At 34.2% G+C, this 22,137-nt stretch overlaps 2 protein-coding genes across 3 annotated transcripts in view; one reads left to right on the top strand and one right to left on the bottom strand.

The window, feature by feature from the left end:
• The window catches only part of LOC140742325 (progestin and adipoQ receptor family member 4), a 132,934-nt gene extending 119,306 nt beyond the window's left edge, over positions 1–13,628 (bottom strand). Inside the window, exon 1 of the mRNA XM_073073227.1 lies at positions 12,947–13,628. Within this exon, the coding sequence (XP_072929328.1) occupies positions 12,947–13,316 (370 nt within the window). The 5' untranslated portion in view covers positions 13,317–13,628. The remainder of the gene's footprint in view (positions 1–12,946) is intronic.
• A 2,725-nt stretch (positions 13,629–16,353) lies between these two features.
• Positions 16,354–22,137, top strand: part of LOC140742318 (serine/threonine-protein kinase Doa) — a 66,427-nt gene continuing 60,643 nt past the window's right edge. The window contains exons 1-3 of one of the 2 annotated variants that reach the window (XM_073073210.1): positions 16,361–16,513; positions 17,045–17,084; positions 18,543–18,682. In XM_073073210.1, coding sequence (XP_072929311.1) covers positions 17,082–17,084; positions 18,543–18,682 — 143 coding nt within the window. In that variant the 5' untranslated portion in view covers positions 16,361–16,513; positions 17,045–17,081. Of the gene's footprint in view, positions 16,514–17,044; positions 17,085–18,542; positions 18,683–22,137 lie in introns of both variants that reach the window. The other variant, XM_073073209.1, reaches the window with a different exon arrangement.

Here is a 22,137-nt window from a genome sequence, read left to right as displayed (position 1 = left end):
TTTCGAAAACTGATAAGTGGTACTTTTTAGATGATTTTATCATAAAAGCGTGTTTTTTAGTTTTTTGAACTATATTTATTTTATCAATATTTAGTATTTGTTGTTATAGCGTCCATCATTATGCATCGTCTGTAAAAAAATCAAGTGTCTATCTATTACGGTTTAAGATATAAAGCCCTGTGACTCACGAACAGACAGCGGAGGTTTTCGTTTTACCCTTTGAGTACGGAATCCTAAAAAACATTCTACAAGATGGCATTATAGATATGTGTCAGTACATTTGAGTTATAGGGAAATAACATTATTATTTTTAAAAACTAAAAATCAATCTAGTAACTTTGCGTGAACTTTCTCTAAGGCGCTTTCTCTCGCCTCGAAAATCGTTAATCCTGAGGATGTTGATAAGGACAATGGTACAAAATTATTAAAATCGTATATTGTCATTGGTTTTTGATAATGTTTCAAAATTTTGAATTAACCTGAACGTTCAAAGTGGATAGAAATCGGGTTCAAAGATTCCGTTACTCTGTTACGTACATACATACATACAACTCAAGCTAATAAAAGCGTATTAAAAAAGGCTTCTGATGATGTGGTACCACCGCCTACACCTATTTCAGTTTATAACAGCCACTCGTCCCTTTACACCCATTGACACTACATATAAAGTTCATATGTTCTGGGAATGTGGTACGGTAGAGATACGATAAATTGTAATTTCGATAAATTGTAATTTCTACTTTTTAGGAATAGGAATGCGTCTATTGACCTCCGGTAGGATCTCTACCTCTACCCGGTTCGAGGTTGTAGGCCGCACAGTTCATTGATCACTTAGGCGCGTTATTAATAAATCTATCCAACGTTTTGCTACCAAAAATATTTGACAATTATTTAATACTAGAAATGATCAAATTTCAGTCTTTGGTAGTCAACATTTGGATAGGTTAAATATTAATAACCTTATGCGTCTTGATAAGCGTTAGAGCGATTTCATGCTCCTTCAGTTTTGGATTACATAAAAAGCTACAATAAGTATATTCTATCGATTTTAAATTTGTGTCATCAGAAAGATGATTTATTTTACAGTTTGTAACTATTATATATTGAAATATTTATCAGCAGACTCTTAAATTGAACATAAATTTAAACATAGTAAACTGTTACCTATGTACTACTTAAATAGCCAGTGTATACAATTTATCGATTGTATAGATAAAATACATATTTTAAATATGAAATGAATATTATACCTAAATATAAACTAAAATAAAGTCAAAAGAAAGCAGGTATCAAGTATAAATGGAGGCGACGTATGTTGAATATTTCTCACGTGTAACTTTTATTAAAAAGAGTCGGTGAGCTGCGAAAGTCTAGAATACAAATATCTAGAATAGGGCAACACTTTTATATTCAAATATTTCGTCAATTTTTGTTACCTAATAAAAATACAATTTCGTATAATTACTGATGAAAACAATTACTTATTATTAGTAATAATGATAGAATTAATATTGATATTAGAAAATATATTAATAATAATAAAAAATAACTAATGATGAAAATCTTAATTGATTTATTGATTAATTTGATCCTGATTTGGACAAAATTAAATAATAGAATTTCCATGGATATTTATTCCATTCATCACCACCATTCGAACCAATGTGTGAATTATGGCAACATTTTTTTTTATTTAATTAAACTTTCATATTTTCTAAAGATATTTATCCCCCTGTCAAATGTAACATTGTTTATACAATAATGGAATATAAAATCGCTTATTTTTTCAAAATTCTCTAACAGTAGGCACTCAATCAATCAGTCTTCAGAATTTTGTATACACTTGTATAGATCTTTGTTCAAACAATGCTTCTTCAAAAGTAGAACAACAGTTTCAAAAGAACGTGTCAAGATAGTATATTTTGGACTTATCTTTTGTCTTGGCCAAGTAGAAAACTGTGAATTTTTAAAGAATGATAACCGGAGGCTACATAACTGCAAACGTATTGTTTTCATAGATTTAAAGTGCCACTGAAAATTAAAAATAAGACTTATCACTTATATTAAGCTATAAGAAGGAGATAAAGAACATGATACTTTATATCTGTAAAAAAGTAAATCTTTTGTAATAATGTTAAAACCTGTCTATCAATCTGCACTTGACCAGCGTGGTGGACCAGTTAATTTACATCTACAGGCATAGAGCGCGTCAGACGCATGCCGTAGCAGACAGTAATTCTTTATACACGAAATAATCGTGTTCTCGTGACAGGAATGACCAGACACACATCGTGGCGGTTACGTTATTGTATGGCAAAATAAGATTTCCCTGTCACGGCCCATGTGTGACACGTAAATATAATCGGGGCCTTATTTTGAGTACAGTTTAATGACAGGTTAGCCCTTTGCAATGAAATAGAAATGGCTTAAAATGTAAATGTAAAACAACCTTACTTAATACCTTTTAGCCGTAAAACCATCGTGTTATTCAATAAGCCAAGCCATAGCAATGAATATCAGAACGTGTGAAGTGAAGCACATGACACGAGATGATATATTTTAGGGCTATCTCTTATCCCAGCGACAACGGATGGGCGGAAAAAGACGTGTAGCGTGAATCTGCAGTGTTCCCCGAACTAGGTCAACGTTGTAAAGCCGTTATTTTGTTACGTATTCAATAAAATAGAATAACAAATTCTCAAAGGCCTTGTTCATGTTATCGTGTTGGCTTATTTTTTTCTCTGTCGTATTAACTTTTTATGAGTTATAAATTGTCATTTTTATAACGAGTCAGTAGCAAACGCGCTTGCAGTCTATCCGATGCTTTGTGTCAGTTTCTACCTGAAGATGGTCCTCTGATCTGTACGCGTTGATTTTCTTTAGGACTAAGGTGGTCGTCTTATATGTAAATCAGCTGGAAAATAAAATCTTCTACCGAAACTGCTTCATAATAGTAATAAGCGTGGCGGAGGTACCTCTCCAGTACATGGTAGGGAGGTGGTAGAACCGCACTGGTTTTACCACTATTCTACCATTGTTCTAGGATTGTAGGTTGTTTATAACTAACGTCCTTTGAAAAAGAAATACGAAGTATATTGAAAGTACGTTTTATTCGAACCACATTCTGCTGACCTTACTATTCCATTATTAATATCAATACGCATTCCTTGTCCTACGAAGGGTTCCGGGAAGCGTGCCCGAGGCCCTATGATTTAATTAAATTTTAAAATTACTTCCCAAGATCCATCATCATTACACGTTGTTCCTTTGAATTGTTTTCAGTAATTTATCAAGTTGATAAGTGGTTCAAGTTTTAATTAGTTAAGGGTGATCGGCCTAAGGAGACTCCTATCTAAACTTAATCTTATGCTTTCTTAAGATAATTGAGATAATAATAATTATAATTAAAATAACATGAGTTAAGATAACCTTTAAGGGTTTATTAACACTACAGACATAGAGCGTAGCAGACACGTGTCGCGGCAGACAAAATGATGTAATCTGTATTTCTATTTACCATAACTCTGCCGCGCAGACCGTGCCTGATGGTTTGTATAGAAAAATATGATTTTGTCTGCCACGGTCCGTGTCTGTCACGTATAATGTCTGCAGATATAAATGACTTGTCGTTTACAATACCATACGAGGTGCGTACCGTCATATTCTAAATTTTATAAGTAAGAGAAATAATTTGTCGCCATTAATGGCGAAGAAAGCATTATGAAGAAATTACATTACATTACAACCACTTGAGAATTCTTCATATTTCTCCAAATCGTATGAAGTCCTCTAAAACATATTCACTCGTACTGTATAATTATATTATCAGGATAAAAATAGCTTTTGGCGCTATAACACCTCCTTTGAAGTTTTACCTTTTACCTTTGCGAAAGGTCCAACCGTTTTCAAGATTAGCGCGCACAAAGAGCATAAAAAGTAACTGCGTATATTTAGAAGAAATAAGCACATTTTTAAAGGCTTACGTTATGACGGTTATTTAAAAGTCCCAGATAGACACTTTTTTCTTTACTTACGTGTAAGATAAAAATGAATTAAGTTTGTCCTTTAACAATCCTGATTCTTGACGCGGTTCGAAATTCTAGAATTTAGTAGGCATTGAGTTGGTGTGTAACATTGTACAAACTTCTACTCATAGATAAGTATAGATATCTCACCGCCTTGTAATTGAAGCCATTAAATGGCTTAAACGGCTAACAATTCTGTCAGCCATTTAATGGCTGTCATGGTGTAATTTATGCGGAACAATGCCGATATGCGCAGTTATGTGGTGCAAAATAAAGAAATCCAAGAAAAAGTGCGGAGAAATATCGTTTCATTCGTAAATGATCTAAAAACTAAATTTTTTTAACATTTTTCAAACACGAAAATAGATGACAGTGACAATTTCAAATTATTGTCAAAACTGGTTTCATTTTCATTTACATGTTAGGAGTGAGTAATCTTTACTAATCTATGCTCCTACTTAAAAAACCTTTAAAGTATTAGTAGAACACAGATTCTAGATCTATGTATTTCTATTTTTAAGCCAGTCCAGTCTATTCCTAAATCATTTTCTTCATGATATAATTTCAAAATTAAATAGATATGTGGCTTCCATGTTGTTTTCATTACATCTTATACATAAAATTCTCGTGTCCCAATGTTAGTTACCGTACTCCTCCGAAACGGCTTTAACAATTTTCACCAAATTTAATATGCACATTCAGTAGGTCTGAGAATCGGCTACTATCTATTTTTCATACCCCTAACTGATAAGGGTTGTTCACCTTTATTTTTTTTTTATTTATATGGCAACACAACATTTGCCGGGTCAGCTAGTTATAACATAAAATATTGTGAGAAAATTAAATACAAAAAATCCGAACATAGTATACTGCCCTTTTTCGTAATAAGCAAGTTCATAAAATATCTTCATCGCCACTTTAAATTAGAAATTATTTGATTTAATTATAACTTTAATTAAATTTTGTTTGCCTTTTATAAGATCGAGTAGGTATTAAGTAGACTACACATTTATTTCCTCTCTACGGTGTTTAGTTAGATGAAAATGGAAGTAAACGGTAAACACCATCGCTCACGGAGCCGGCCGTGGGCCGTGCCTACCCAATCTATCTAGGGTTGCCCTAAATTAATTTATTTTGATTATCTGGCGTAAATAGAATTATTTTGATTTATTTTTAACCAACTGCAAAGGTAATGTTTTTCGAGCGTATGTATTCTCATTCTTTGGCACATCCTAGTCCAAATGTCTGAAGGTGGTGGAACCCTTTGTAGTTCGACTCCGGCGGCACCACCGCCATACCTATTTCTGCCTAATAACAGCAGCGTTAGGCGCTGCTGTGTTCTGGTTTGAAGGGTGTGGTAAGGGAGACACTTTTCTCAGGGGTAGCGGCGCATCTGTGGCCGACCTCGGGTAGAAATATCTAATTCTATCTGGGGTTGATTACAGATGTCTATGGGTGGCAGTAGCCACTTACCATCAGGTGGACTGCATGCTCGTCTGCTACTCAGCTACTTCTATATTATAAAAAAAATAATGGCTGGACGGATTGTAACATTTAAGGTGTCGTTAGATTCATCTAAATTGTGACTTAGTTACATTAAGTATTTCCTTTTCCAGCTCTTTATATTAAGCAGGGTTTTGTATTTTAATAAGAGTAAATAGGTATTTAATTAGAAGTATGTATGTAAAACACATAAAGGTTTCCATAAATTAGTAAAATAATAAATTATTAATTGAAAGGGATTATAAGAAATAATATTTAGGCATGTGTTTTATTTTAAAATATTTTCATTGATGACAAACTTCACTCCTATATTGAATGATTATTCACTCCTATATTGTGAATATTTGTAATATTCACAATATAATTACCTATTAGTTTACTCTCTAATAACATATTTATAAATTTGATAAACGGTTGAAAGCACTCTCCCTTTTTGAAGCCTTAGCTTATGACTACAGAAATACTTAAACTTGAAATTCTAAACATTACGTATTGTAATAAAACAATGTTGACGTGGCAACCCTACGCCAAAAACCCTAAAGTAGACACTGGATACTGTTTGTTCAGCGCCCTTATTGCAATCCTTTGTTATCTCCATCCCCTGCTCCCAGTTTACTACTACTTATTTGCCGGGTTTGTTGTGGGAATTATAATGCTTATGTACTTATGTGTATTTTAAGCAGAAACCTTTGGTCTTTTGGCATTAATTTGGTTTTGATATTCATCAGGTATTTAATGGATAAAACTAAAACGTAATGTTTTTACTTTTACTACGTTAGCCTCTGACAGTCTGACTATTTCGGGTGCAGAAAAGCTGATGGTAATTAATTATGTAATTATAATTTTGAGGATTCCTGTATGACATATATATTTGACTTTGCCATGTAATAATGAACAAGATACATAAATTTTGCACGCCCAATGTGGTAGAACATAAGATGATTGTTATAAATTTAAGATCCTTGTAAAATATACTATGTTCTTGCAAATAAATGATTTGATTTGTTGTGTATTGATTGCTTAAATTGGGTACATTACTTTTGTAAAGTAGTAAACATATTCTTGAATCGGTTTATCTTAGTCTTCAGAAGTAGCAATGAATGTGTGGGAAATTTTGAGCAAATTCCTTTCCTATTTTCATTCAGTCATGTGAGTGTCAATGGCCACCATAATTATTACATTTTTTTTTGTAAGTACCTTACATACTGCAGTTTGCCTATATCATTTCCTCAGTATAGAATTTTCTATATCAGTATATAGGCAAAGAAATTCACAGAAATTTATATTTAAAAATCAAGTTACCCATAAAAGACAATCTCGAAAGCATTGAATACGTTTTTCAGAATCAACAAGTTTCAGTGTACGTTTAATTTATCGAGAGCTGAACTATATTCTACCCAAACTGGATGGAACTAGATTTGCTTAATCGACTCTCGAATTGAAATCGGAAACTTTAGGTAGCCATCGAATGTTAAGGTGAATACAGACTGCATGTTCGCTTTATAATAGCTCTTAAAAGAGTATTACTATATCGAACTGAGTAGAACATGTAACTGTGAGATTACACGCCTACTCCAATGACATTTGTTAAACAAGTTCTCAAAGGTGTGTGAAGTCTGCCAATTTGGACTTGGCCAGTGCGGTGGACTATAGCCTGAACTCGTCTCGCTGTAGGTGTTCAAAGCAGTAGGAGGAATAATGAAGGGAGTAAGTAGTACGCATCATTTATAATATAACACCAAATAACAACATTTATAATATAAAAACAAACAATGCACATTGAAAGACCAATAGGATATAGATACTTATTTAGAGGTGATGATGGAACCACCGTCATAGATATGCCTTATAGCAACTATTACATATTTTCTCTAAAGTGAAGGCCATGCTTTCTTAGCATTATATCCTAAACCTTAATAGTAGAAACGTGTCAAGAAATAGTCCTGTTCTATATGCGGCCTGGTAGAAATGTCCGCAAATAGCCATTGTTACGTCGCAAGTGTAAGTGACAGGGTCTACGTAGTTGTGGTACAACTAAATGTCACTCCGATCAGCACCTTGCTAGTGTTACGCATTACGAATGCTGAATAATTTAGTTACACGAAAGTGCTCAGTCAGTACCCTGCTTTATGCAAACGGTGTTCAAAATGGGAGCCAGTTACTATCGTATGTTTATTTTAAGATCATCTGGATCGAGACTCAGAAGATTAAGGGTCGTCGGAGCTATTCAACAAGTTTTAAGTTCGAAGGTAAGGGTAGTTGTTTTTGCTAGGATTATTCGCACAAAGTTTCTAAAGGATAAGCGTTAGTCTGATGCCAGGGTATTCGATAACTTAAACCAAGATGATTTTGAAATATCTTGATGTACTCAAGCTTTGAAAAATGAGCGTATTTTTAAGCTATTGCATAGCTTTTATCGCGGGCTTTGAGCGCGGCGACCGAATCGAGAAATTCCGTAACGAAAATAAGTAACACCTTTCAACAACTCGGTTGCCTGGAGACTTGATATCCAACTATCAAGTCTCCAGGCAACCGAGTTGTTGACTGTCAATAGAAAAATATGGATATAATTGAATAAAGTATTATTTTACATTCCTTATTATTTTATTTGATATTGGCGACGAGATGTCGAATGAACTAAAAAACAATAAGGAAATACGAGCCACATTACGTGGGTTAATGAAACGAACCGAAAATTACATTTCGGGAATAGAAAAAATTGACATTGAAGAAATAAATATACGACTGAATTCTTTACAAGAAAATTTGAACAAATTCTACGCGATTCAAGAAAAAATTGAATGGCTTACAGAAGAAGAAAATTTAGAAGAGGAAATAAAATACAGGTACGAATTTGAAGAAATATATACAAAGCTAAAATTTAAATTTTTGAATGTACAAAAAGAAAATAATCGGCTAATACCTGAATGTTCTTTTATATCAACAAGAGCGGAAGTTTATTTGATAAACTGTTAACTGTCAAGGCACGCTTGAGACATACACCTAATACAAAAGAGTTATCACCTTATCAGTTAATGTTCGGCAGAGAGGTAAGAACCTATATGCATGCCTTATTTAAGAAATCCGCCCCACTATCCAGATTACATTACAATGCACCGCCAACGCAGGAGTTCGGACAAGGTGATTTCGGAGTTCGGAGTCGTCATCCGAAGATTAGGTAGACTCCATTATGAAGTCAGAACTGAAAATGGCATACTGGTGCGCCGTCACCTTGACCAAATGCTGCCGGCGCCCCTGGTGGTGTAAGTGAAAATAGCGGTGGAGGACTGTTGGATATCAAGTCTCCAGGCAACCGAGTTGTTGACTGTCAATAGAAAAATATGGATATAATTGAATAAAGTATTATTTTACATTCCTTATTATTTTATTTGATAACCTTAATTCGTCAACTTGAACAACTTGAGCAGAAATCTTAAAATTGCGTGAAGTATATTTTATATTCCCATTATAAAATTCAAAATTATATTACCATATTATCCAAATAATATGTTTTATCAACATAAGCTATGTTGAATTCTAGATTGATAAAATAACGTAAAAGAGTGTTTGTTATTTTTAAACGTACAATTACAACTGACAGACTTGACAGCACAAAATCAAAACGCCATTATGATTTATGGTACAAATAATTTGTGTACAAAGTGTTTTAAATATGAATAAACAAAGTGCATTTATTAATGAAAAATGCGATGTACCTGTAACATTCGGCCAAATGTCACAGGCACATCGCATTGATCCATTTATATTGCTGGTTGTTAATACTTTATGTCACTTATTAAATACTTTTCTATTTTATATTTTAGAATGTTCAGTCTTGCTTGGAGTTATGAAATGTCAGCTGATATTTGCAATGTCTTATATAATGGAGATATGATAAAATAGTGGATAAAGATATTGTATTAATGTAAATGTTGATGATTATGGAAGAATATATTGTATTTCTGGAATTCCTTCTGAGCGTTTTCATAGCATAAAAAATGCTATGCAATAGCTTTACCGCGGCAGTCTCCGAGTGCCACACGTATTTTTTTGTTTAAGGTATTGATAACTTGTAATGACTTCAAAGAGGCAGTGAGAGCCTAGAGTTTTTAACTTGGCTTCTCAATCGAGGTTCGAGGGTCCGACTGTTCGAATTCCCAAAATCTCTGATTTTCAAATGCGTGTCAGAAATTAATTATGATATGCTATGACGTTGACGTATTGACGTTGAAGGAAAAATGTGAGGAAACCTAGACGCATATTTTTTTAAAAAAAAAGCAGACGAGCATGCAGTCCACCTAATGGCAAGTGATTACTGCCGCCCATAGACATCTGCAATTAACCCCAGATAGGATTAGATATTTGTACCTGAGATCCCGTTATCCCTGAGGACTAAGCTGAAACGCCTTGGAAAAGTATGTATCCCTTACCAGGCCCTTCAAACCAGAATACACCAGCGCTTAACACTGCTGTTACGAGGCAGAAATAGGTGTACAGGTAAGTATGTTCTAAAAAAGGTGTGTCAAATCAATTCGCACATGGCTATTCGCAATTTATTTTTATTTGAGGTTCTGTAACTGTATGAATATCGACTCTATTCGTTAGTTATTAAATGACAACCGATCTAGTCGTCCACTTCGCAATCATCTCGATTCCTACGGAGATTTACAAGATTAAACCAACTCTCACATTTATAGAGATGAAATTGAGATTCTTTTTAAAGAATAATTTCATTCATTTCTTTATGACAGTCATTAAGTTAGTTACGGTATTCAGTGGCAGATATACCGTAGATGTTAAAGGGTTTTTTTTTTCATAGAAAGCAGTGGAATTTCACCCTCATTTAAAGCTACGGTTACGGCGACCTAGACGAACCACGCACATGGTCCATCATTAAAAAGTCTTCTAAGTATGTATATCTATCAGCGGGGGGGGGGGGGGGGTTTAGTGTGGTAAGAATCCCACATAACCCCGTGTCGCTCCCACGGCATAGGGTACCTTTTGAAGATTTCCCCCTCGTAAACAAAAAAAACATACCCATTTTATTTGCCCTATATTTCCACGTGAATCCAACGATGAAACACAGTTTGAAAGATAAAAGGACATGCATTCTAGAAAATGTCGTGTGCTCCTTCGCGCTTCATCGCGTACGTTGCATCTGAATAGCTCTCCCGTCAGACGTACCACACAGAAATCGGGCTTCATCGAGGTATACTATTTTGGCGACGTGGTAAAATCTGCTGCAGATAAAATCGTCCTTTTAAACGAAGATTGGAGTGGGATTTTCACACAATTAATCACACTTTACAATTGACCAGCGCATGATTTAATGCTTCGGGGCATATTGCATACTTACACAGAACTATCGAACAAGAAGACACACGTGCAAACACATTATATCAAAGTAACTGAAAATTGAAATTCACTCACAGATTTTAAGGTGGTCTTTTGTGGTTTGACTTAGGAAGCAACGCCGTTACACATATTAATGCCAAATAGTGATAGTGGTAAGGTAAGCACTACTATTTCCTGTTTAAAATATGGTAAGGGAAATACACTGATACGAGTAGTCCTCAAGTCAACATTAATCATATCTCGGATTGATTATAGACGTCTGTGGGCGGCAATCGCCACTTACCATCAAATATCAGGACTGGATGCTCCCTGCTACATCTATATTATTTAAAAAATCAAGACCTCTTATTTCAAACAAGTTTGATATCACAAAATATTGGATTACCAGTAAACAATATTTATTTTAAACTTATTTATGACCTTTCACTTTTGTTACATTATTAAATAGCACGAACTAGGGCAGTGTACTTGATGATAATCACGACAAATTTGTTGCGTGATTTATGGTTTACTCAACAAATATAAAAGCCGCTTATTACGGACTTATCGGTACCTACTTTGATAGCATTCTGAATAAGTTGTCGAGAGACTATCGAGTTTTGAAATGGTTAGAAACGGTAGTTGAACTTTATGTGCAAAGTTAGGCTATAAAATAACAAAAGGAACACTTATTTGTCCCAATTATGTTCGCGTTGTTGGTTTCTGGTATTGGAAGGGTGACACTTAATGGAAGCGATGTGGAATCAACAATTATCATACTGCATGTCTGTCTGTCATAAGAAATAACAGTTCTACTTTACGAGAATGACAAGATGGTAAAACAGATTAGGTGCAACTTAGCAACCTTACAAGAAAAACATACTTACATTTCTTTCGTAACAACAAATATTCATTCATTTAGTTTAGGTATGCGTTGTCTTTTCTATTTTATTGGATGGATAAAAGATTATTTATTTATTGGATTATATTCGTAAATAAATATGTAGTTAATAAATATTTTTATGGAATATAATAAAAAGTCTAACATTGAACTGACTCTGACTAATTTAAGGTTAATTTGTAGACTTGTCAAAGTTATCGGCCCAAATTAGTTTTGATCAATAAAAAGTGGTCCTAGATACGATATTTTATAGATTCTTGACATTACATTAAACATTTGTACTGACAATGAAATTAGTATGAATAAATTAAAATTAAGTACAAATGAAACAAATGAAAACAATGAACAAATGAAAATTGGTACTTTTCACTTTACCTTTTGAAATATTTTTTCATTGAACTTTTTCTATACAACTTGTATTAGTTAAATAGGATGGAGACATTAACAATAAATTGATTTTTCTATAGTTAATTTGAAAATTATTGTTAATGTGGCATGTCTACAGATAGACAAATGTTTCCCGACGGGGAATCGTATCGAGGACGCCCTGAAAACGAACCGCCATGGTTACCACTCTAACTATATGCAAAGTGAAATGTAGATGAATACTTGTGACTGCCGTAGCGACTGGGCTACGTTCTCGTAGCGCTACGAGTATTGTGCGCTGTTCTGTATTCAGAATTTTACGAATTTATTGCTACGAGCGTAGCAATAATTTTGCAGATTTCTTCAATTTCTCCAACAAAAAGAATGACTTTATGCGTGGTCTTTATTTACTTTATCGTCTGATTAAATATTAAAGTTACATTAAAAATAAATCAGTCACATAGTACTCGTACTTATCTGCCAGCTTTGTTTCATGAAATGTACTGCAAAAGTTACGCATTAGGATAAATAAGTTCCTTTGTTGTATAAGTATCTTTTTGGTTTTACGTATTTTGATGTAAAAATTTCGTAACAGTACAGTTAGGTAACACAAAGAAAACTTATAAGTAAGTTTACAACAATTAGCGGTTTTATTATTTGAATATTTTAACTAAACTGACTAAATTAAATAATTTAACTTCAATTAATGTGTAATCTCTGTAAGATACTTGGATTTCAATTTTAAGAATATTTATAGGAATATGCCACATAATATCTGGAGCTTTATTAATGAATGTTACATATTTATATGACTTACCATGTGTCAGAATATTAATTGTCTCATTGTGGAAGTAGAACAGGCTGCCAACACAGCCCACCCAGTCCTGAAGCGGCCGGTAGCCCGTCAGCACGTAGGGGTTGAACTGCAGATGCTGCGGCATGTCCCGCCAGTGGAGCAGCTCCACGACCCTCGCGCCGCTCTCGCTCCTCGGGGAATCCGGCCCGACCCCATTCTTACCTTCCCGCTCTTCTGTCTCACTAGTATTCGACTCGGCAAGCGACCCCTCATTATCACAGACGCGCTCCAACGACTTTTTCCTCTTCTTGGGCCCCTTGCCGTTCACTTCCTGAATTGACATGTCGAACATTTTTGTACACGTATCAGGTACGCTCTCGGCGGCTCTCATAACAGCACGCCGGCGATATGTTCGGGACACGGAAGAGCGGGAGTCTGCGAATCGAGGGGCGAACTAATCCGCAACCGCATGGCCCGGGATCTTCCGGTCGGTTTGTACAAATATCACAGTTACAGCATTGACCGGGCGCGTGGTGGCGCGTGGAGGAGGATGCGAGAGAGTTTTCTTTCAGCACGGTGGTTTTTAGAGTTGCGAGGTCGGTGCGACCGCGCGGCCCGCGCCTCGGTACGGTCGGCGCGGTCGGGCTCGGGCTAGGGGCGGGCCGCGGAGGCGCGCGACTGGCCGGGCGCGCCGCACACCCCGGCTCGGCGCCCCGGCCGCCCCTCGCCCCGTAGATTTGCGCACTGCGCAATCCCGATCAGCTGATTCCCGCCAGGACGGCTCCCTCCCGTTTTGACAATCGTCGACCCTACCGTTTGTGTAACCACACTTTCGATCTCAGCGTTGTAACCGTTGTTCACTTTCATGTGTGGTACGCCAAGACGCTGCCATTCACTTTTATGATCCTTGCGCGTAATTCAACCAAAAAGCTTTGAGGACTAACTTACCAATTATTTCTTAAATAACTTTTATAAGCATCTGAGATTCCGTAAAAAAGGTATAACACCGTTTTCGAGGCATTACATTGAAACCCAATTTACAATTGAGGGTGACTTTGAGCTCCGTTACTAAATTTCGTTAATGGAGCGAATCTGAACTTTGTATGTTATATCGATTTAATTGTATCAAATCACATAGCACAATTTTTGCAGGCATTTAATATCGTACAATAATACAAGGACTTCCGAGATTTTTGTTGTACCGACTTCAAATTCGGTATGATTTGTATCGTGTGTACTTGTGTGTGTTCCGTGTATGCTATGCTAATTGGTATTTTTTAATAATAAAATTAATATTTTTTTTTGGAATTGATATAAGACTCATTGTTTATAATATCTACAAATAAATACTACATTTTAAAGGTACCGAGATAAAATTAATCTTAAAACTAGCTATTTTAGTAAGTAATTCCTTATCACTGATAGCAGAGTTTAAGATAATAAGATAATTATTATCTCTCTGTAGTTTTATTTATCTTACAAAACTGAAAACTACACACTGTATTAATGAGTTAAGTTGGCGAGTGCGACTCAATGTAAACCATTATTCAAATGTGCTGTGACAAAAATTACGGATAAAATTATATACTTATATCTGTCTATTAACCGTTGTGTGAGAAGGGATTATCGCACGGACAACTAGGAAGTGGCATTTTAGTGATATCCAATAAGCAATGTAAATGATAAGATTAAATTAATTCAACTTCCACTACTATATTTACGTAAACTCTTATAAATGTAAGTATACTTTTATATTCCTCTGACTTCAAACTCTGCATGATATTATGTATCATGCAGAGTTCTGCGTGTCTTCATATCTGCGTGTTATAAAGTAGGTATTAGAATTAGAATTATTGTTCAAGGTTTAAGGTAAGTACATCTAATTACTAATAGCAAGTATTACAAACATCTAGGTCCATCAGCTCCAATTAGTATTGAAGCTTTACCTTTTTTTTTAACGAGGGGGAAACCTTCAAAAGATACCCGACGACGTGGGAACGACGTCGAGTTATGTAGGATTTTTACCGCACTAAAACTCCCCCGGTGGCCGTCCTCATCGCTTGTTGGAGAAGTCCGGCATCTCCGACGGAACACAACCGGAGTCCTCCAAGCGCGATGCTCCGATCGGGCTCTGCCCTGGGAGAGCAGTTTTCGCCCCTCCCAAACCATCTGGTTTTTACGACGGTATGCGACCACACATACCGCTGTCCTTCCCGGGGTCGCTTACTGGACGGTTCGAGCTCCCACTCTTGCCGCCCGCAACATTGAAGCCTTACCTAACTACGATTACCAAGTTCCTACAATTAATGAATGACCAGCGACAAATGTTGTATTTTGATTACAATATAGATTGATACAGAAATTATGCGATCAACTTCAACACTTTTCTAAAAACAATATAAGTTACAGAGTTTAGAGAGACTATCAATCCAAGATAGAATGTTTTAATTTACGGGTCATGAAATTAGCATCCTGTATTAAGTTTGTAGTATAAAAATAATGTTTTTTACAATAATTAATTCTATCTACCACTACCTGATTATTTCAAAGAACTTCTGAACTTACTGTAATGATTGGAACGAAAATGCAAATAATATTGAGCGAGAAAGATAGCAGGATTTCGGACGCCATCTGGGAGTCAATTATTTAATTATTACAATAATCATTAACCTAATTTATTATAGATATTTACGATATTTGTGTTACATTCTTATTTTAAACATTTTTTAAGAGAAATGTATTACAGTGACATCTGTAAATGTTTTACGAAACTTAGTTTTTAAATTAGGAACATAGATGGCACCACTATATTTGCACTTGCGACATGATAATTTTATAACAAAAAATTTAATAGTAAATATAGGCTCTGAGGAAGGCTGTATATAATATTAGATTAATGGAATATAGAAACATAAAGAAAAAACTGAATTAACATCTCAGAGGACAAATAATATACAGTCCATAACAAATTATTTATTTATTAACTTTTGGCGCCAAAACTTCGCAAAAGTTATAGATATTAATTACGTTACCAGCTTAACATTAATACTTACAGATTTCAATTATACATAATAAATGTGATTTGCTTTATTTAACAGTTACATAATACTTTTAACTGGTTTTTGTTTTACACTATTTTTATTACAACATTATCCGAAATCGTGAACGCATCCATATTTTCTTATGTTGGTGTTATGAAGGACATACAAGATGGCGCCATGATATCCGGTAATTGACATACTTATTAAATAAATATTGTTTTAGAATAGTTCAGAATATATTACAAAAAATGTTAAAGGTATTATAAAATCTCAAAAAAAATATATTAGACCTATTTTTTTCTATTGTTTTGCCAGGTAAATATCAAAAGTTTTATAAGTTGCTGTATGAAACTTGAAAGAAACTTACGCTATAGCAGTGCAACCAACCAACGAGACTGTCTTGTCTGACTGTCTTGCGTTCGGATCGATGTTCGGGCCTTTATTGCGAAGAAGCATTCTTCAGGGTTCTGCATCACGAACTTGGAATTGCCTAACAAATTTTACTCAACTACTTTGGTGTAAATTGAAATATTTACGTGAATTGAGGGTAAGTGTCAGCTTTATATTGCAAAATCTTAGTAATGAGTGGCGTACCTAGGGCTCCATTGAGAAGTAGAATGAATATGGCGTCAGCATGTAAATAACTTAGTGACATCTATCGTTTTGGCATTATGGAAAATAGTAGAAATACTTGTTACTTTATTTTGTGATGTCCTTGATTTGATTAATAGTGTTAATAAGTAGCATTTTGTAGTTATTAGTCGAAAACTAGTCGATTTATGCATTCATATACAGCTGACTAGTATATACTCTCACGGTTAGTTTTATTTGACAGCACTATTTTGATCTACGCCGTTATCTTTAGTTTGATATTATGTTATGAGTAAATAAGAACAGAACTATGGTTGTATGTGACTAATTGAAGTGATATATTGGTAAAATATCTACTTCCCACGGTATGAAGTGGCTGTAACACCTTTACTGTCAATAATCTGAATGCATGAGGTTTATACTTATAAACTAGCTTCAACCCCCTGACCTGGCGTACAAGCGGTCTAAAAAGTTTAATGTTTTTCAGCCTTAACTGCTTGGATACGAGATTTGGTATCCGTTTTATGGTAAGTGGAAGTACGCGAAGTACTTTCCTACTTGATTATCTATTCTTGCCAAGAATGGTTGATACACCAGCAGACTTCATGAGCTGTTGCATGTGGTTGTACAGTGGAATGGCTTCTATAACCAAGCTTCTGCCCAGTTTACAGATAAACATTTGGTATGGTAATACAATGTCACAGTCTCAATGTCACATGTATTCATCAAAATAACCCGTGTTATGCAATCAGAACATGTTTACTTTGTATTTGAAAGTTTCGATCAAACATCTATACGTATTCTATAATTCTTGTTTTCTGGAAGTATAGTGTAATTATTGTAAATAAATGCATTTCTTCATAGCACCCAGAAACAATTAAAACACTTTCACTGAGCATAACACAAACGATACATGTAATTACATAGTACTGCATATTAACTGTTAATTACTATTTCATGTAATTGCAATTCACATAAATTGACATTATGCATTGGTAATAAATTTTGTCATATTTTAGTAAAGAAATTTTTTTTTTTTGAATGGTGTGACAAAAATGTTATGTGCCCTCACTTATTTTTCTCTTTTTGTAAATAGCTTCTATATATAACTTCACTAAACTTTTTATATTCTACAATAACTTTGACTGTGATGAAACTAATTTCAGTGCCTTGCGCTGATATTGTATTGTATAAAGTATTAAACATATTATATACAATATTAAACACAACAATAATAAGATAAAAATCTCTTTAGAATTATTAAAATGAAATATCTATAATTTATTGTCAATATAATTCCTATGAAATTTATTTAAAGGTTTTCTGAATTTGTTCCAAATGAATATATATAAAATTCTATCGGTATTCATTATCAGCAATAAAGCAATACTGAATTAATGATACAATATGGACAAATAGGAAATATTTTGTTGTTCCATAGGTTTACATTCAATTTATTTCTACATGATAATAAAATTAATATACTTCCTGTACAAATACTTAGCTACTAAAATCACTTAAAACTTATATCATTGCTGTTTTGTTTACAACTATTTTTAAGAACCAATATTAATTCTCAATACATATATCAGTGGTTATAAATATCATTCAATGTTTTTCATTGCCACATATTAAAATATAGCTTTATCATTATATTATTTACATCACAAGCATACTGGTCATTGAAGGTCATACCTACCACATTTTGAGAGTTGATATTTCCTCTTGTTATTGGCAATGGTGTTATGATGTGTCTCTAGATTTCTAGAAATTAAGTTTTATGTTCATTCTATAACAAGTTAACATTGGATGCTTTTAACATTATATTAAAACCTCATCGCCGAGTGTGCGCAATTGTTTATTCTTTGTGAATTGACAATTATTTGCACAACTGGCTAACAATAATGCCATATTGTGATGGTACATCATTAAAATAACCTTGATCTGTAGGAGTATGTTGTGAACACAGTGGTGCATGATTCCAGATGCCTCGCACACGTAGGAAGCACTACTCGTCGCACTCGAGGTCGCGCTCGCGGTCCTACGAGGCGAAGCGGCGACGTGTGGACGACGGCTCCAGGGAGGGGTCGTACAGGAAAAGGAGCAGGACTCGGGACCGTGACAGGTAAGATATATTATTCATAACATTTACCTAGATAGAACACAAGAATAATGGATCTACTCCTTTAAATGTTAGAAAAAGGAAGTGCAGTGTGAGAGGATGCTTTCTTCAATTATTTAGCAATTTAAGTTATGAAAGAATTAATCATTGGTCCTAGAATAGGCTAGATTGTAATTAATATAAAGTACCTTATTACATTTAGTGCTTAATACATAAAAATCCTAGATAGAAATAAGTAAGAAAACAGGTTCTGGGCTTTCTATTCTTTGTTTGTCAACAAATTTTCTTTATTTCATTTTTGTAAGATAGCTAAGGTTCTTTAATTAATGATACATACCACTAAATGTTATTGATAATATGGGTTGGGTTTAACACTAGTTTGCTTATGCAATATGTACACTATTACCCAAACGAATAGTCATAACCGCATTAGTAAGACATTATGATTTTCTATAGTTATAAGGAAATAGCCTAAGATAGCATTTCAGGAGTTATCGAAAATGTTCCATTAATTTTGTTCACGAAAAGATGATTTCCAGATGTATTTCCATATAAAATCAGAGTTGAGAATAATTCTTGATTGAAATAATAGGTAATGGTTTTAAAATGAATATTTATTTTAAATTTTACAACAAATTTATTTTGTTGTAAAATCACACAGTGAAATCACAATACATTTTATTTATTGAAAATAACGAAATAAAATAGTCATTCCATTCGACATTGCTCAAACAAAATTCTAAAGATTAGAAAGTTTGTTTTTCGATTTTCAATTAATTATTTTTATTACGTCGTGATTTTAGCTTCTTCTTTAATAAAGGTTTATTTCAAAGTTCTCAACAAGTTGTTAAATTCAGTATTGGTAAATATTTAATAAAATAATATTCAGTAAGTTTTAGAAAATGATTCTTTGTTGTAACTCGATACAATTGAATTAAACTCAATTTTTATCAAGAAACTGTAGTGGCCAATTAGCATGTAAAAATTTGCGTTGAAAACCCATAGACATTGAACCTATTTCAAGGTAATTTGTATCTGTGCCTGATATAAGTTTTTTTTGGGATCAAGGTCATTTGTAGTTATCCAGCTAATGTTTTAAATAATTGCCTATGTAAAAATATTATATAAGCTTACCTCTGTAGCTTTAAGGTGTTACCTAAGGAATACCGGCCAGGACAATCTACTTACATGAACAATTCTGTACAGTTTGTAAACCATCCACTATGTAGCTTTTATTTATAGCGAGGTTGTTGTGGTCGTATGTTGTCTGATGATTAGGAGACGACCCTCAGTTGCAAGTGTGACTTCGACAAATAGCACATGCGCGAGCTTTCTACTCCCATGAGGTCAAGCATATACTTATTACACATGGAACCGAAAAGAGCGACATCTAGCGGCGTGTTACTAAACTGCTTCGTTTGCCATCAAGTGTGAGTTTCTCATGACTGTGTGTGTAAGCCGTAGTAGTGCCGCTTGTCGTCGATAGATGGCGCCATAAACAATTAATTTCTTACTCAGACGTATGAATATACAACTTATTTAAATCTTAACTTAAAAAAATGTAAAAGCAAAAAATATCCGTCGTTATAAAAAAAATAATATTCTAGTAAATATTCGTGACTTGGCAATGATTTTTCTTCACTCCTCTGGTAATAAGTTTCCCGTTATAAGACAGTTATGGAGTGGAAGTTCACGAAATAACGTTAGCACGTTCATAAATTTCCAACCTTATATGCCTTTTGTTTGATTACTGCGATATTAAACAAGTAATATTACGGAGGTGTAGATTACGGTATACGCGAATTACGGTCCGCTGAGGTCAAAAGGCTCGCTGCTGTAGCCAAGACTTTACCGCTAAACATAGTTGAATACATTATAATATTAATTTATTTAATAAGAAATTTGTTTCATTCATTTTATCGCTTTCAGACGTTTAGACTTATTTATATTATTAATTTTGGAAGAATATCCCACCTTCCTTTCTTTGAAATTTGCAAATCTTTGAAAATTTGGTTTGAATAAAAATTTTGGTGGCGAGATTCACAAACAATTCCCCTCGATTATAATTTTATTTCAAATTACAAAGGGCATGGATAAACTTGACACTGACATAAGATTGTCCTTTGGACATCTTTGATTATTTATCGGAACCAAATGGGAATAGAAATCAATCCCAGGTCGGTAACAGATCCGTTGCCATTCCTAAGGATTATTTTGGAATACCTTATGTGGTTGTTCAGTTTACCTAACCATGACTTTTTCAGAGAAAATACATGGTTTACCAATTTTACCTCGAAGATATGTAGTAGATCTTTAATAATTGGACCGGGAAAAACAAGATTCGTGTGAATTTCTTTACAGCTGGTTCTTGCAATTGGCACTGCTCGATTCCAGTGAATTGAGTAATAAAAGGTAAATCAAGGGAGTTGTGTTGGTACTGTTTGTACACGCTAATGTACCCATTGTCAGTCGTGGTGACGTTGGCTCCATTCTTGCGATCTCTGAAATATAATATCTTTTTATATTCGTGTGTTTGTGGTTCATTTTTTAAATCTTTTGTTGTTGAATAACATTACTCGTTTATTTGTAATTCTGTTTGCTTGCGCACTGTCATCAGTAAAAACTACGTGACGAATTTAGATAAATGGTATTTTAGCATCTATTGAGGTTTAGACTTAAAAAGAAGATATAAGTTTCGTTTCGGTCCAGCGTCGGGAAAGTTTTATAAGTCATAATGTAGAACTGACAGTTTTTGTAGTAATTTTCATACTTCAAACTTAGACAAATATTCTTTATTTAACCACAGCGTTCGCGGATTATTTTTTTTAGTCAGATCTCCTTAACGATCAGTAAAATGATGTAAGTATGTCCTATTTGTTACTTGTGCCTGATTATAAGCCTGTGTCAAATCAATCGAACCATTTTTTGCTCGTTTAGCCGAGCAAATGTAAACAGGCAAAAAATTGCGATCAGGGTTAGACATGGCGCGACTTTAATTTATATTATAATGGCAATACAGTCATAGGTAATTGTGTTTTGAATACAATAAGCATAGGTAACGTTATACAACACATTTCGTAATGTAGATCAATATACCTACTTACAATACATTATTACGTAAATGGCTTTAAATCAATATAGTGAGTATATAAGAATATAAAATTAGAATCAGTTAAGCGGCTTTCGGTATTTTCTGCTTACGTCAAGGATTCGCAACCGACGCAAGAAGCCATATTGCATCTGATGCGGGAAAACTGAGCAATATTGTGCAGTTGCCACATACAACTTCACTGCATTATTTTGGCTCGTCAAGAGGTGTCAATTTGCAAGTGTTTTTATGGACAAATTAGCACCTGAGCTACTTGTTTACACAAACACTGCAATAACAATAGGATTAGATAAAAATTGGCAAAGACAAAGATAATGTAAATTTTAAAAAGGGATTATTTTGAAAATTC

This window comes from Epargyreus clarus, unplaced genomic scaffold (genome assembly GCF_041222505.1).
Source record: "Epargyreus clarus isolate Ecla_fem2 unplaced genomic scaffold, WU_Ecla_fem_2.2 ptg000005l, whole genome shotgun sequence".
In the NCBI taxonomy this organism is placed as follows: domain Eukaryota; kingdom Metazoa; phylum Arthropoda; class Insecta; order Lepidoptera; family Hesperiidae; genus Epargyreus; species Epargyreus clarus.
Note: the sequence above shows the minus strand (reverse complement) of the source record. Positions and strands in the feature narration are given on the sequence as shown.